At 30.3% G+C, this 17,491-nt stretch overlaps 2 protein-coding genes across 3 annotated transcripts; both read right to left on the bottom strand.

Moving 5' to 3' along the window:
- Positions 1-607: 607 nt before the first annotated feature.
- Positions 608-2,632, bottom strand: LOC114183201 (tropinone reductase homolog At5g06060-like). The gene is made up of 5 exons (XM_028070130.1): positions 2,451-2,632; positions 2,090-2,297; positions 1,242-1,458; positions 1,035-1,141; positions 608-950 (listed from the first exon to the last, which is right to left on the bottom strand). The coding sequence occupies exons 1-5, from the start codon at positions 2,537-2,539 to the stop codon at positions 756-758; spliced, it is 816 nt and encodes a 271-aa protein (XP_027925931.1). The 5' UTR covers positions 2,540-2,632; the 3' UTR covers positions 608-755.
- Positions 2,633-5,163: 2,531 nt separating this feature from the next.
- Positions 5,164-6,448, bottom strand: LOC114195077 (putative transcriptional regulator RABBIT EARS). 2 transcript variants are annotated; one of them, XM_028085481.2, is made up of 2 exons: positions 5,924-6,448; positions 5,164-5,829 (listed from the first exon to the last, which is right to left on the bottom strand). In XM_028085481.2, exons 1-2 carry the CDS (start codon positions 6,240-6,242, stop codon positions 5,390-5,392), a joined length of 759 nt encoding a protein of 252 aa, XP_027941282.1. In that variant the 5' UTR covers positions 6,243-6,448; the 3' UTR covers positions 5,164-5,389. The 2 variants fall into 2 exon arrangements, with proteins under 2 accessions (XP_027941282.1, XP_027941275.1); XM_028085474.2 differs by having other exon boundaries at positions 5,174-5,835; positions 5,924-6,443.
- Positions 6,449-17,491: the final 11,043 nt, after the last annotated feature.

A 17,491-nucleotide genomic window follows, 5' to 3' on the forward strand; every position in this document is an offset into this window, starting at 1 on the left:
TAAGGGAGAAAAAGAAAAGGTTTTTCTTTTCTAAAAAAAATTAGTTTGATTCAAAGTTTAGAACGAAACTGAATGGAAATATAAAGGTTGCCATCCGAATTTTTGAGAGATTTGTAACATTTGAAGCAATTTAAAGAAATCATATTTATATTAAATTATGAAATATGAAAATAAATAAATTTTTAAAATTTTGTTTCCTTTCTTCTCATCAATCAATTAAATAATAAAATAGTTACTTTTCTTTTACATATACATTTTCTCATATACTTTTTGTTATAGTAATTTCTGTATATTGTAAAATTTATAAATTGTTTTACTTATTTGCAATATATATTTGTATGTGTTTGCAAACCATTATTTCAAAGATGTTTTATATCATTAACTTTTTTTCTTTGTATATACTTTATATAGTTTTATTTATCACATCAATAAAATAACTTTTAAACTTTCACTCATTCCTCTCTATTTTATAGTCTTTTTTTTTTCTTCGGTAACTTCATTCTCTATTTTAATATAATCTGATTGGATCTGGCTTTAGCGTTATTTTTATTTTTTCAAATATCAAATAAATAGTAAGATATGGTAAGTATATTAAAAATAAAAAATATTTCCCTTAAATATAATTATGTAATTAATAATATTATAAACTCTCTACATATATATTACATAAAATATATTGATCATAGGTGGTCCAAAACTCAAGCAATCACTTTCTTCGCATAATCTAACAATAATAAAAATCATCCATTTTTCTTTCAATTAATTCTCATGCTGGGCTGAAATCCATACACAGTAAATCCTCCATCAACACAAATAACTTGTCCAGTAATGTAAGAAGCTGCTGGCAAGCAAAGGAAAGTCACCAAAGATGACACTTCATGTGCTTCTGCAATTCGCTTTATTGGCGTTCGAGATATTATCTCGTTAACAATTTCCTTATTTGCAAGCAACTTCCAGATATATGATAACAATTAGCACCCAAGATTAAGAAGATAATGTTATTTGAATGAATGAAATCAAACATAGAGCACTACCTGCGTATGAATTGATGTGTTGGTATACCAGGGTGCAACACTGTTGCTCCTTATATTGTCATTCGCCCATTCACAAGCAAGATATCTAGAAAGCTGATCAATTGCAGCTGAAGAAAACATCGTGTTGAATCTATTTCGTCAATATATTTCAAAATAGTTTGTAATCTATGTCAGAGCCCGAGATGACATAATTACACATTAACCCACCTTTATTTGCTGCATAAATGGCTCCAGAAGCTGCACTTGTCTGACCTGCAACAGAGGAAATGAACACAATACTTCCATTGCCAGATGCTTTAAGAAGAGGATATGCAAGTTGGCTCAGATGGTATGCAGAGTCCAAGTTAATTGCCATCAATTTTGAATAATCTTCACTACTATACTCTATTGTTGGTTTCCTCACAGTTGTTCCCACATTGTTTACCTAAGCTCACAAGATGTTCATAGAGACAAAACTTGTTATGTTTCAACTATTAACTGTATTGTGCAGATACTAATGCTACCTACTGCATGGTTCAAACAACAAGAAGAAAGTCTCAATTAGGCAAAATATACAAAATCACTTGCAAATTGAGTGCATATACGTATACCACAGGAAAAGGATGAAGAACAAACACTTATAAACTGGGTGTTTTACCAGGATGTTACTAAAATTCATGATAGCATCATGCAATAGTTCTTCACACCATAATTGTAATACAAGAGATCAATATCTGGTATATTATCACATACTCTAATATTACATTTATAGTACTATAGCAAGGGATTTCCTGTATTCACACATTTGGTTAATCAGAATCGTTGGATGAAGATGCAACAACTCAAATTTCGTCTTGCCAAATCCAATTTTAAGATATTTATTTGAAATGTAACCATTTTATCTTCATCCAACAGTTCCTTTTTCATGAATGCGCGAATGTTAGAGATCGATTTCATGTCAGGGATGACTTTTTATAAAGCGGAACACAAAGATTATTCTAAATTACTTCAAACGCAAATACAAGACAAAATATTTCAATTTCCAAATATACAAACAAAAAAGAAGAAACGCTCACAAGTATGTTGAGCTTGCCGTTGAAGGCAGAGTCCACTTGCTTAATGAGGTTCTCTCTTTGGGCTGGGGAAGTCACATCACAAACCGACCCAGAAACTAAAAACCCTTTCTCTTTCCATTCCTTCAAGCGTGCATTCAGCTCCTCTTCATTCCTGGAACAAGTGTACACCGTGGCACCAAACTCCGCCAGTTCCTCCACCACAGCATGCCTGAATCAACCGTGAAACCAGATCACACCCAGAAAGAAAAAAAAAAAAAACAGCTTGAAAAATAACTTTTTTAACAAACCCCGGATTCAAGAAACCCAATTCACTTCATGCATGATGCAACAAACAGAATAAAAACATAAACGATAAAAGAACCCGATTCCACGTGTGCCTCCAGTAACGAGAGCAGTGATTCCCTTAAGTGACCATCTTGAACCTCTGCTACTACCCTCTGGGTTCGCCATTGTTGTTTGCTTTTGCTTAAGTTTTTACCTTTTTGTGAATCGTGATCATGGAGATCGAGACCGCGTATATTTACCATCATCTTATGTCAAATTTACAAGAAAAGGGTCATCTTTATCTGAAAACGTGTACGTTTTTGATTGGGCACATAGATTTGGTTGTGGTGATGGCGTCTTTCTTTTTTTTTTTGGGCCCAATAACTTTTCTTCCCATACCCATATGGGCCGAATAACATAAAGTTTGAGTTTGAGTTTGAGTCACAAAACTAATCCGAAGAGATTTGACTTATTTATGTGAACTTGAAATAATAATTTTTGTTAACAATAATTTGAAGTTAATGAATTTTCAGGGAAATCATGTGGCAGAATCACATGAGTAGGTTTAGGTAGCTAGAAAATTAGAAAAGCTATTGTAGTCACGGAGGAGATGGATTGCATTTTAGAATTGTCATCACGTGCATGCAGATTGTAGAAGCCCCTATTCTTCCTTCCTTTTGTCAAATTGAAAGAAGAATTTTATATTTGAAAGGTTTGAATTTGTAGATGGAAGAGTAAAGGAGAGAATGAGGTCGTGAAGTGTCATTTGTCAAATCGTCTTTCACAACCAATGAATAGATTAATTATACGACGAAATGTCTGTGTAGTTGTTTTCAGTGGCAGAAGCTAGAAACAATCCTAATGCATAGTCACACACGTGCTAGGTACCTACAATTACAATTCCAATCTCTATAGACACTCTTAAACTTCATCAGTATATAGCAATTAGCTATACAAAATACTATCACTACACTTTGCATACATCGAAGCACCCTAAATAAAGTAAACAAACTTGCTAAAGTGGGGAACATGTATCAATCTCAATTCCCACAATAAATACACCAAATAAAAACAGAAACACACACATCATCATCCCCATGTGACCTCTCTCTGCTGCATGCATATACATCTTTACACTTTAATTCAAACATAAGATTCAGCCAGATATCAGGCCTTGCCAAAACCAAAATCCTGCATTAATTAACCATTGCCAATGTAACCTTTTAGAATTGAATTATGTAATGTTATTTAATCAACAACTGCGATTAGTTTATTAACTTTCACAGTATAGACTGTTATTCATTTGTACGTTAATATAATTTTCCTGAAGTAAATTTTGAGTTGGAAATGTTTATTGTTCTAACTTTTAAACAAGAGTTAAACTTCTGCATAAGAAAAGTGGTCCTGAGTATATTTAGCAGAAGTGTAGATGTACAATTATAATAAGCTTGTGCTTGATTTAAGTTGCTATGGAAAACTTACTTTTCTTGATTAATCTGTCTTTTGAGCGAATGTTGAATGTTATGAATGAAAATATGTGTAAATATATATATATATATATATATATATATATATATATATATGTTAGTCCATAATGGGAAAGCAAACATGGTGAAAAGGGTATATTGGTGGAATTCCCCCTTGATCGTAGACAGAAATGCATTGGTTCTGTGTGTATGTTGCTCTTGGCAGACTGCAAAGAACATGAAGTCAAATAAAAGCGATATTTCATAAAATTTCCTTAGAAAGAAAGGTTGAAAAGAAGAGACTGTGACGTCCCCGTGTATTCTGGAGGAACGGTCGGTGTCACAATAAGGTGGCTAACACTGTTTTTAAGTTACTACAGGGAGCAGAAGAGTCTCGGGCTTCCAAATATTTGAAAGATAAGAAGTGGACATTTTTAGGGATAACTATAACTAACATGGATATATATAATACACATCACACCAAGAGTAAAAACAATGACATGCTAATAAGGCCAATGATGTGATATCCTTTCCCTCTCTCTGCCAAACTAAATTAATATTTCGCTGTGGTTTTTGTGTTAATATTCAATTTCCGTGTGGTTGGTTGGTTTTTTGGAAGTGTTTGTAGGAAAAAGCATGTGGAAAGCAACTGAACCATTTGGAATTTATGGGAATGATGAGGTGAAGTGGTAAGTGGGTGAGCGATCACTTGTAATGATCCGTGTAAAAAGGTTATTCATAATTTTGTGCAGGTTTGTGTGCATGTGACCACTGTTAGTTCCCTGGAATATATGTAGCTGAAGTGACTTCTAATTGTCAGTTACTGTCAGTTCTTCCCCCACTTTAATTATTACCTTACACTTCAATTTTCCTCTCCTTTGATTCCTCTCACCACAAATAAATCACACTCTACTGTTCCTATAAAATAAACTTCTAACAAATTACTGTTTTTCTTGAAAAGAAAGAAACAACTTTGTCTGTATTTGCATTGTCCCTTCTTTTTGAAACCCTAGCACATAACATGTTTTTGTTTGTTTCTCAAATCTAACTATCACATTTGAGATGGTGAAATTTACATATATTGTTGAAGGTACTATAGTGTTTGTATTTTTCAACATCTGTCCTTTGCTTTCAAATGATGAACTGCATGCAGTACTAACCAAACTAATAATTCAAGAAAAATCTTATTCTCATTCACACCTTTTCACAATAATTTTATTCTTTTCATCACATGGAAGTTTTATCTTACACTTCTTTCTCCTTTTTTATATACTGCGAAAATGTGAAAACAACCATTACGCGTAAATTTTATGCTCGTAAGAGAAAGGTTGAAACATCAACATGTTCAAAAGAGAAGAAGAAAAAAGAAAAGATAGTAACATGCAACTAGATATAACATTAGTATTCAAATTAACATCTCATGAACATAAACCTAAGAATTCTACTGAAGGTGGCTTTAGGTTAGGCGAGGAAGGTTCTGGCCTATTTTCTATGAACCTCTAATAGGAAAGGGGAAAGATAAAGGTAAAGACTGACATTCCATTACAACTTCTTCTGTTTGTCTTATATACTAAATAACTTTCTGTGGCTTCCCCAGCCTGAGTTCAAGATCTAAGTCTTCCATTCCGGGCTTGAGTCCAAGTACAAATTCTGCAGAATGAAAAGTTAGGTGTCTATCACTTGAACATGGCTTGTGGAAGACAGGCAAAGGAAGCATAGAAGTCTTTGATCTTTTATAACTGATAGCTTCGTCCCCATATGATTCAATTGGTAACTTTTGCCCAAACACTGAACTTTGTCCCACAGACAAACTTGTTTCAACATAATCATTGCAACCCGAACCTTTTAAAAACTGTTCCCTTCCATTCACTGGAGACCCTTTTGGTTCTGAATCAGAAGAACCCATGTGGTGATGCCCCCAGCTAATTGAAGACATGGTAGGCTGATGATAACAATTTTCTTGAGTGGATATAGTTGAGGGCCTAGAAGATGAGGCTTTGCTTGCTGCAACTGAACCTGAAAGGTTAGAGTAATTATACAAGGCAACAATATCTAGGTGAGAGAAGCTCCATCTCTTGAGAAAATTGAGCACTTGGTGACTTACAATCATTTTTGTTGTGAAGATGTTGAAGAGATTCATTATGGTGACTAAGGCTTTGTTTGAGCCTAGCCCTGTCCCTCCTGTGAACATTCATGTGTCCCCCTAGAGCCTGAGCAGACCTAAACTCTCTTTTACAGAAATTACAGGAGTAAGATCTTGGAGGCCATATGCACCCACCAAGTATCCTAGCAGCATCTTCTGCAAAAGCTCGTTCCTCCCATGATGAGTTGGTGTTGGTGTTGCGGGCTCCAAATGGTTGCTGAATATGTGAGTTCAAGATTTGTTTTCTCTTGAACCACAACAAGTACTGAGAATCCTCCATGTTTATCAGCAGCAAGGAAAATTAAAACCTGTTGGGAGATGATAAGAATGAGAGTGATGAGAAAGAGGTGTGGTGGAAGAAGCTTTATATAAAGAGAAAATTAAAGGATGGCTAGGGAGGGAATTGAATATGAATAGTTTAGGGTTGCATGTCCTGGTTATTATTATATTTGAAAGCAACCTAAGAATCTATGGGGGAAGAGAAAAAGGTTATCTGAAAAGGTCTTGTTATAAGCCCTGTGTCTTGCCTTTAGTACTGAAGCTTTTCTGTTGTTTTTTTGCTTGGTTTACTTGCAACACAGTCTTGGGAGGGTCCCATTTATGCAACTGTCTAGCATCATATTTGATTCACACGGATGATGGAGATAACGGTTATGAGAGTAAGAAAATACATTTAAACTGTTTCTCTGAAGCTTCCACCAAACCCATATGCATGGTAATACTGTTACACTGTCCAGTGTTCTCATTATAACTTCTACTATGTAGCACGCACACAAAGTACCACTCATTTAAACTCGTGTCTAGTATTTCTGTTCCACTATAGTAACTACTTTATTCATTACACCATGTCCCTCACCACAATAAAGAATACAAATTGCATGTGAGGAACAAACAAAATCTCCATAAAACAATTCGTACATGTTGTAGGTATATAGGTTGTTTTTCTTACACCAAAAGAAAAAGGTTATAAATAAAAGAAATTATCTTCGTAACACTTTAAATGCTATATATATACCAATATCAATTCCATAAATCGACGTGCATGGAAACTCCACCAACAGAAAAGGGCAACTAATTACTTTTGAGTTATTGCTAAAGCTCAGAAAAATACAGTATTTGACAATTTCTTTGAATATTAGTGTTGAATTCATGAAGAAATGATATATTAAGTTTGAGAAGAAGCTATATATAAGAGCCACCGCTTTGTTTGGATTATCTAAACACCCTTTCCTCTTGCATCTGTCTTTCAGAAACACCCAAAGAATCTTTTAGGCTTTTTCTCCCATATCACGTTAAGCTAACAAGTCAAATTAAGAAGTCAAAATAATGATGTATGATTGAGTTTTTTCTCCCTGTCTCTCATTCACACAGTCACACAAGATTGAGACAAACACACGAACTAGTCAATTCAGGGCAGATTAAATTGGTAGCCCAAAGTTGATTCGATTTCACTCAATTCTTCTAAAGTAGTATAAGAAACAACAAATAAAGATTAAAAAAGGAAGCTAATATAAGAAAAAACATTTCTTTATCTTTCAAATGTTGAAACATCTGGGTTTTTATATTAGGTAGTGAATTGGCCTCTTCCAATTATAATGTATATTCAGTGGCTATGTTTTCAAACGAATTATCCGTGTCATCATGCACAGCAAATTGGTATAAACTAATTTTTAGGTTCTTTGTCAGTTTTATTTTTTTAATGTTTAATGGACTTTGTTGAGGAAGAATATAGTTACCCAGGGCGTATTTATATTAAGAAGGATTTCAATTATTGGTTAGACTAATGAGTGATTGAATTATGCACTCCGAGCCCCACAAGGTAGTGATTGAAATTAATATTATTAGTACCTAATCCTTGTTCTGAAGCAAGAAGTAGTGACTTGTAGAAGTGAGCAAGTGAAGAAGGATGTGCCTAGCTACCATTTGTGCTGCTACCTATGTTTTCATGCTAGTGTTCCTGCACACGTGGATCTGGAAGCCGATTAAGATACGACAACTAAATATATATATATATATATATATATATATATATATATATATATATATATATATATATATATATATATATATATATATATATATATATATATATATCATATTATTTGGTATTGAATTTCAACAGCAATACACTGTCGTAATTTATCATGTAATTGCTTTTCCAAAACTTATGATCAATCACGATCAACATATCTGCTATTGCAATAAAGAAAATGGATATCCGTACCAAATCCAGCATGTAAATCAATAACTCACTGAAACTATACATATAAATATATGTATGTTCTTCTGAGTATGCTTCTAAGCAATAAACAAGTTTTAAGAACTTTATGATGGTAATATGATGTGGGTGTTGTGTTGTCCAATTGTGTTCGTCTAGAGCATTAATTTGCGGTTGCATGAAGGTGATTTCGTATACAGGTTTGGTCAAACGAAAAGAAATATGTTGCATTCAGCAGTTGAAAAGACAGTGAAAAGAGATTATATGAACTGGAAAGTTAGCTAATAAAACTTGTAAAGATGGTTGCAGACTATTGATACACTGTAGTAACCCAGATTCAACATGTTTCATGAAGAAGAGAGACAAGAAGAAGCATGAAACAACTATAGTATTTATTGATCAGTATAATCTGCTATACAAAAGTTGAAAAGTTCATTTATGTACACAGCAAAAAATAACATAAAGAGAAAAACCAACTAGCAGATTCTGATATAGTTGTTTGTTATCAATTATTGAAAACTAACTATAGCTAAGATCCCCACAGGGGTGATGATAAAGCTTGTGTGTAAATGTGAGAAACTTTGAGGAAATGTTACTTTGTTTCTTGGATCTCCATGAAATTTAGGGATGATCCAAAATACGCCACGAATCAACGATATTCATTCACTCCAACCCAATTTGAATCGATAAAATTACCATTAGAGAAAAGTATACATGGAAATTATGTTAATTCTAGTTTAACCTTGTGTTTGGATGGAGCATTTCAACAATGTTTAAAAATTAAAATGTTTTGCATTTGAATTGCTTGCAATTGAATTCCATTTATTTTCTAAATAACTTGTTTGGATAAGAAAATAAAAATACCTTACATTTCAATTTCTTGTTTGGAAAAAAAAAATTGAATTTATTGTGAGATAAAATTTAATTTTAACAATATTTATTTTAGGTTTAATTATGTTTTGAGTTAATCATAAATTTGGAAACCTGACGATCAAGAAGGGCATGACGACACGGACGGGTCCGACGACCCAGACGGGTCGACGATCTGGTCGGGTCCGACAACCCGGACGGACCTTCCAAACCGTTGGGTCCGTTCGGGTCGTCCGGCTCGTCCGGATAGTTTGACCCATCCGAGTCATCGGGCTCGTCTGTGTCGTCGAGACTGTCTGTGTCGTCGGGCCCGTTTGGATCGTTGGGCTTGACGGTTTGGAAGGGCCCGTCCAGTTCGTCGGGCTCGTTCGGCTCGTCGGACCCGTCCAGGTTGTCGAATCTGATCTGTCTTGGTCGTCGAGCCCGTCTGGGTCGTCATACCCGTTTGACAACTCTACCAGAGAGTCTAGAATGTGAGGTTGAGTGAGAAGAATTTCAAATTTCACCTATTTTGAGGGTATTTGAATTTTTACTAATTTAGCTAATTGAAATCCTTCAAAAAAATGTTTGCATTTGAAATGTTTTTTAATTTTTGTATCCAAACAAAGCATTTCATTACAAAAAAATCTAAATTCTTCAAAAAAAAAAAATTGTTTCATTAAAATACTCTATCCAAACACACTCTAACGCTATTCTATGTGTGTGAAAATACTTCAAGAATTTTCTAATGAAATAACATGAATGTGAATATTTTGAAAATTTTTACTAGCTTCAATAGCCTTTAGAAATTGTCATACTTATATATTCATGTGTTTGGATTTGTTTTCTTATTACTATAAATCATCAGCCTTTTAATTGTTCAAAATTACCTGTTTTCTTTATCACATTGATGGCCAAAAATACTTCAAATGTATCATGTTGTTTTATACATTTTTTGGACCCTTACGGTTTAAAATGGCATCCATATTGTTTTATAATTCAATATTTTTCATTTAGTGTTGCCTCAAATTTATTTATCCATCTCTCTCAATTTTGAGTCATGTGTCTTGAAGGCTACTTTTAACACAGATCTTACTCAATTCTTAGTTTGATTTAATTTATAATTTGAATTGAGTGACTTCAAGCATAGAAATTAAGTGTACATATTTTCAGAACATACAATTCAAAGTGAAAGAAAATTAAATTCATAGAATCGTGAGCTTCACCATGGTAATTGGGAAATAAAAAGTTGAAAATCAAAATAAAACAAGTTAATAATATTGGTCGTAAACTTGAATCCAATATTATAGTTGTTGATTGTTTTGGTATTGTAAATTAGTTGTAGTATTTTGGGTCTTGATCTGTTTTAACTTTGCATTGTATGAGTGAGTTTTAGTGGTAGTTTTAATTCAATTGTTCCTCTCTTGTCTTCTAAAAGTAATTTAATCTTACTCTTAACTCTCTCTTTTTCACATCTTTCTATTTGGTTTAGCCATATTTTATGTTTACAATTTTAGTTTGTTTTTAAAATTCTTGAAGTTTTGTTTTGCTTGCTTTGTCATTCTTGATTTTCTTAAATGTTTAGGTTGAAATTTTTTCATTTGAGACCTTGAAATATGAAATTGTACTTACAAATAGAGATAGAGTTAAAATTGAGTGATGTACCTATTGTTACTACACCCTAGACATAATAGTATACTAGTTGAGATCAAAATTGCATTTTTTTCTAACTTGTTATTGCTTCCTTGCTCAGTTTATTATCCTCACAAGATTAGATAGCCCACTAAAATAAATGTAAATAGTAGATAGAGATTACAGAATTTAATATTTGATGAGAATCTTCATTAAATCTGCGCATCAGAACAACTCAAATATTATTTGAATCCAAACAAAGCCAAAACTGATAATGAGATGGAAATGATTGTAGTGTGGAAATGTATATATTCACTCTCGTGGATGAAAAAAAAAAATGAGTTCCGTTAAAAGTAGACTTTAAGAATAATTCAACCCCACAACATCAGTTTGTAAGGTGAGGTTTGCACCTTACTTATATATTATGAAATTGTCTTTATCTTTAGTTGATGTGAGACTTCTAACAACTTATATATTATCTCACTTATATATGAAATTGCCTTATCTCTAGTAAATGATCCGGTAGTGGCCCGATAGTGGATGAAACAGAATATTCAAAAAGGTTCACTAAAATAGACTTTAACTTGATTTTAATACTATATTAAAAATAAACTTTAAGTCTAACTCAATCGTAAAAAATCAACTTGTAAAATAAAAATTACGCCTAATTATATATTATAAATTCACCTTTTCTTTAATTCACATGCACTCCCGAGATATTTGTAAATTTATTACAGAAAAGAAGAAGGTGGCTGAAGTGAAAGATAAAAGATGAGAATGGTTTCGTGTGAGTAGTGTCTGCATAATAGTTGTTAATTAATTAAGTACAGGAAATTATTTTAGCATGCCTACCTAATTGCAGGGTGTGCAGAGTGAGAGAGAGAGAGAGAGTACTGTGATAGATAAATTTAATAACTGCTTTCCAACAAAATAAAAAGGTGAGTGATGTATGCATGTGTTCAACATTTATTGAACGTGACATGACACTTGCTAATCAACCATGTACCTTTCTTAATTATATTTTATTTTATTAAAAATGTAATGTGTAGAGAGAGAAATAGAGGAGTAATTGGACACAGGAAAGTAGATCATCATGTCAGTTCCAATCCGATTGACGTCAAAAATTCAAATAATATTTTATGTCAAAAAGACAAATGCTGTAAAATATTCCCAACAGAGTCTTTTAAAATCTTGGATAAAATAGTCGCAAAAACTGTACCCAATATACAAAAGCGGCCCAATTGAAAAACTGCGAACAAATCTTTGGGAATGGCTAATTACAGGCCATTTCTTCCTGTTACTTCTTTTTTTTTTCATGTACCTCATAAAATGTATTATCTCAATTTTACCACTCATAAATATATTATAAAATAAATAATAAAATAAAAAAAATTTAATCGGGTGGTCAATCCAAAATATAATGCGGATCTAAAAGTTTATTCCGAATTTTTCAATCTAAAACTTTGATTTTAATGTATTATTGGATTGTCTAATTCAAAATCATTTGGAAATGCATTTTGAATTGATTAATCCAAAATTAAGGTGTCAATTTTTAATTGACGGATTCATAATGTATTTTCAGATCAGGAAAAGAATTCCAGATCGGTCAATTCGGAATCCGCTGGTATACTTCATTTTTTTTTCTTCAATAAATGTCGTGTTTTGTTTTACAGTGAACGTTGTTTTCGTGTTTTTCGGATGGAAAAATAAAGGAAGAGATGGGAGACAAATACCAATTAGGGTTTTTAGAGTGGGATTATTAAAGTTAGGGTGTGCAAGAAGAAAAAATAGAGGTGCGGGAAGAAATGGCCTAATTACACTCCCAATAAAGCATATTATACACTTAGATGCCTTAGAGAAAAAGACTAAAACACAATGACATACATAGATACATTTACAAATTAAGAAAAACGATTGCATTAGTTAATATAATATATTGAACTCCAAGTGTATAGTCCTTTCGTAAAATACAAGAGTTATTAATTTCTTACTTTTTTATAGCTGTAAACTTCCATCATAAACTAAGTCCTTGAAATTGGGTATTTTTGGAAGAAAAAAAAATATAGAAAGGGACTGTACCTAAGAACGAAGGACGTGTGTTTAGCAATTACCCAAATGACTTAGTCAAATGAGGTCAGTAATAAGTGTGCGCCCCAAGAGTGGTTGCTTGGAGCATTGAAAGATGCAATTTGATGGAAATAAAGGTAAGACTTTTAACTATGACCTACTTCATTCAATAAAGCATCCCTTTAAGATAGCAATGGTTGTTGAAACCCACCTTGACCTATGTTAGGGCAACACCTTGGTCCTTCATTTTGACATTCAACAACTTAAAACCAATCAACTACCCACAACAACTCAAGGAACCGGCTCTATCAAATGCTGAAACACCAAATTCTTTAAACTATCTCATTCAAATTTTATTCTTCATTCCATGTATGTGAACATATATCTATTGAAAAGGGTAAATCCTTTAAGTAAATATTAAAATCTTAAGAAATTAATGGATGACACGTGATTCATTCAAAGAAATCCCTCATGAAATTTAAAGCCAAATCATTATTGAAGTCATATCAAATAAAACATGCCCCTTAATTATGGTAAAAGGTAAATATGATAGATAGAAAAAGAGGGTGGTGTTTATTATTTAATCGAACATGTGATACATAATAGACATCAAAGAGTAAAAATAAAAATTCACCGATAAATAACCATTATCAAATTATTAAACGAGTAAATTATAATATATGAGAAAATAAATATTTTATAAGGGAGAGGTCGAGAATATGTATTTAATATTTTATTTTTAGATATTAAATTATTTAAATTTAAAAAATTATAAATTATAAATTATAAATATTTTATATTTAATATTATGTAACATTTTATCCTATATAAATAAAACTAAATAGCCTTTATTTCATTGCATATATATATATATATATATATATATATATATATATATATTATATCTCTTATATTTTTTATAATTCTAAAAATATTCAACAGAAGATTATTATATTAAAGTAATAATAATATATAAAAAATAATTTTAAAGATAATCAGGTTATTATGTTAAAAATAAAAATTGAGCATGGAATGTGGTGATGCATGGTTGACATGAACATCGATCGCATCCATGTATGTTGGTTACGTTGTATGCATCCGTATGATGTTTTGTCGATAGTGTACATCTAACTTCATTGCCTCTGCAACCAACACACACCATAGCTCAGCATTGTCGGAAGGATCGAGAAAAGACAATTTTTCTTTTAATATATATACATAATATGGCATGAAATATGAAAAAATTTGTAAGAGAAATAAATATGAAAAATATGTAAAATTCAGTAAGTTTGTTCTCATCAAATTAGTCTCTATCAATATGTTTGTTTTTCACCTTAAAGGTACAGACATTGTTAAAACATCATGGGCAGAATATTATACTTGTGATTAAGAAAATATTTATTATTAAGAATAAAAATATTTATGAATTATGGGATTGATCTGAAAAGAAAGTTAGAATTAAATAATGGAATTGGGAAAAGCAAGAAGAGTGAGGTTAATAAATATAATAAGATGAGAAAGGTAAAGAAAGTAGGAATATGAAAAGGTGAAAGGTGTTGCTTAGCAGACCTATGATAAAGAGGATTGGTTGGTGTGCCTTGTTGTCATCTTCTCCTTACTCCATCTTTCTTATACTTCTCCAATATCACACATTAAAAAACTCTATCATTAATTCTGCAATTTCTTTTTATAAAATATTTTTGTACTCTTTTATAAAAGAATGTAAAAGTTTTTTTAAGTGTTAGAATTTTTTAAAAGCACTTCAAAGTCCCTCCATGAATTCTCTCTCTTAATTCTAAAGGTAGGTTTTTTATCTATGTTTTTGTTTTCTAATATTGTTCTAATTTGTTGTTTCCTATAATCAGTTTTTAAGTTATTATTATTATTATTATTATTATTATTATTATTATTTAGGAGTAGTAGAATGGGTTAACCTATTTATAGATCACAAACCAGAAAATACAGTATATGAACGGCCACAAGCCAATCCATTTTAATTGATTTTAACATACCACCGATTAATCAGTGGCCAAACTCGATAGATAAATAAGGCGAGTTGATATAGGTTAATGGGTTAAAAATTCTGATTTGATCCACCATTTTTTCTATTGATCGATGGATTGTTTTATCGGATTAAGTCTATTTTGTCACTCTTATTATTATTTACTCTTTTACAAATAAAGTATTTTTTTACTATAATAGTTTTAAGTAATATGGTTTAAACTATCTATAATTATGAGTTAAAAATATAACTCTTGTATATTATATCAAAAAATTATAATGTATTAAAAACTATTTTGACCTCAATTATTTATAGAGTTTTGTACTCAATTAATTATCATAGTTGGACCTATCCGACTCATATTTATAATATTATTATATTTTTAATAAATCAAAAGGTTTAAAAAAATCAAAGATTCAAGTATGAGATCTACATAATATATTAATATTCAAAATAAGAAAAATATAATATATGAAAGATATATTATTTTATACTTCATAAAAACGAAATCAATTTACAATAACATAATCCATTAGTAATATTTATTTGTTATTCTTAGACTTTTAAGAAAATTATAAATATGTCACCACATTTTATAAAAAAGTACTTATTGTATAACCATAAAACCTCTTGAAGATCGACAAATATTTACAAATAGATTTTTTCATTGTGGTGATTCAGAACCAGGTTACACATCAGATCAACCCACCTCGGAGATTATTCAGCCAAATCCGATAATAATCTTTTCTTTTGTTAACAAATGTTAATCGTTAGTTTTTGTTATTGAAAGAATTGAACATACAACTTCTCTCACCCTTCTACTTGAACCCATAAAACAAAATTAATCTTGTTTCTTTAAATTGTTAACTGAAAATTCGATCACAACCTTTTGCCAAATCCAGTAATAATAATAGTTTATATTGATTTTTAATTTTTTTAATCGAAAATATATTATTTATTTGTTATATTAATATTTTATTGCTATATAATTATTTTGAAATTCCTTGTTCACTGTATAATTTAATTTTACTAAAGATACTGAATTATTACAATTTATTGTTCAACATTTTATGATTAAGAGTAATAATATATCGTAAGTAACGTTGATTGTACATTTGATTATTTCCTGATTGTTCAAGAGGGTAAAACTGTATTTCATTATATCAGGGTAAACTTAGTACTATGATTTGTTTTTCTAAAACGCTTGCAATCATTTAAAATTTCTAAATCTGTAAAATAAGTAACTATAATCGCACAAGTTTTTTAACTTTTCTATAAAAAAAAAAACATTGCTTTTTTACCTCTTCTAAAAGATTTACCTGATATTATATATATATATATATATATATATATATATATTTAAATTCCAATTGATTATACCCATAAGAGACTGATATGATGTCAATAAAAAATATATAACTTAAGCTTTATTTTTTATATTAAATATAAAACAGTAGAAAATAATATAACATTATGAAAAGGAAAGACACGCGTGCTTTACGGTATAATCTATAACAATATATAAAAAGTATTCTTCTTTTTGTGTCCACATTTCAAAATACTAATTTTACCCTTTAAATATAATAATTTATTAAATTTTTAAAAATTAACGGTTAACTTTATAAGTTTTTTATAAAATCGGATGTCTTTACTTTTTCTTTTTCTTTTATTTATCAATGGTTATTCTTTCATGATATATTTCACTTTATTTTTAATAAATATAATTTTAATTTATATATTAACTTAATAACATTACAATATTATCACCTACTAATATAATATCTATAACAATATATAAAGGAGATTCTTTTTTGTGTAAATACCAATTTTACCCTTTAAATATAATAATTTATTAAATTTTTAAAAATTGACCGTTAACTTTACAAGTTTTTTATAAAATCGGATGTCTCTACTTCTTCTCTTTTTCTTTTATTTATCAATGGTTATTCTTTTATCTGTTCTTATATATTTCACTTTATTTTTAATAAATATAATTTTAATTTATATATTAACTTAATAACATTACAATATTATCACCTATCAATGGTTATTCTTTCATCTGTTCTGATATATTTCACTTTATTTTTAATAAATATAATTTTAATTTATATATTAACTTAATAACATTACAATATTATCACCTACTAATATAATATCACGCATATTAAAAAAATGAATACACACATTCATTATCGCGCCTGTGTTTACGTAGAACACAATTTTTAGAAACTAAATATATGTTAAAATTAAATAGTCTTGACCTTTTCTTTTATCTACAACATAAAAATAATCATATCTTGATAATGAATTAATATTCCCATTTTAGCAATCATCTCAAATGGAAATTATACATAAAAATTATATTTAATAAATTAATTGAAATCTTTTTCTCAAAAAATACAGTGAAAAAGAATAAACTTTTTAGAGGACATAAAATAATATTTTATATAATTATTTATTTCTTCTTTCTTTTGTCATTCATCATCCAAACAAACGGAGAAGAAAACATAATCCGAGTGTAATTATTTTAATTAAAAAAATAAGCACATTTTTATTATCAACTGAGTCTTGTAAGTCTGACACTCACTCATCATTTTCTCGGATCTCACACATCACTGTCAGAAAAGAGTCACGTTTTATTGAAAGCCACGCGTCATTTCAAGATTCAACTGAACTCTTCTTTATATAGTTCCTTATCAATTTAGAATTTAATTAAAAGTATTATTATGTTTTCTCATGATTAGACATCAATGCAACTTTG

Source organism: Vigna unguiculata, chromosome 1 (genome assembly GCF_037176805.1).
Source record: "Vigna unguiculata cultivar grain cowpea cultivar isolate G323 ecotype 2 chromosome 1, ASM3717680v1, whole genome shotgun sequence".
Classification (NCBI taxonomy): Eukaryota; Viridiplantae; Streptophyta; class Magnoliopsida; order Fabales; family Fabaceae; genus Vigna; species Vigna unguiculata.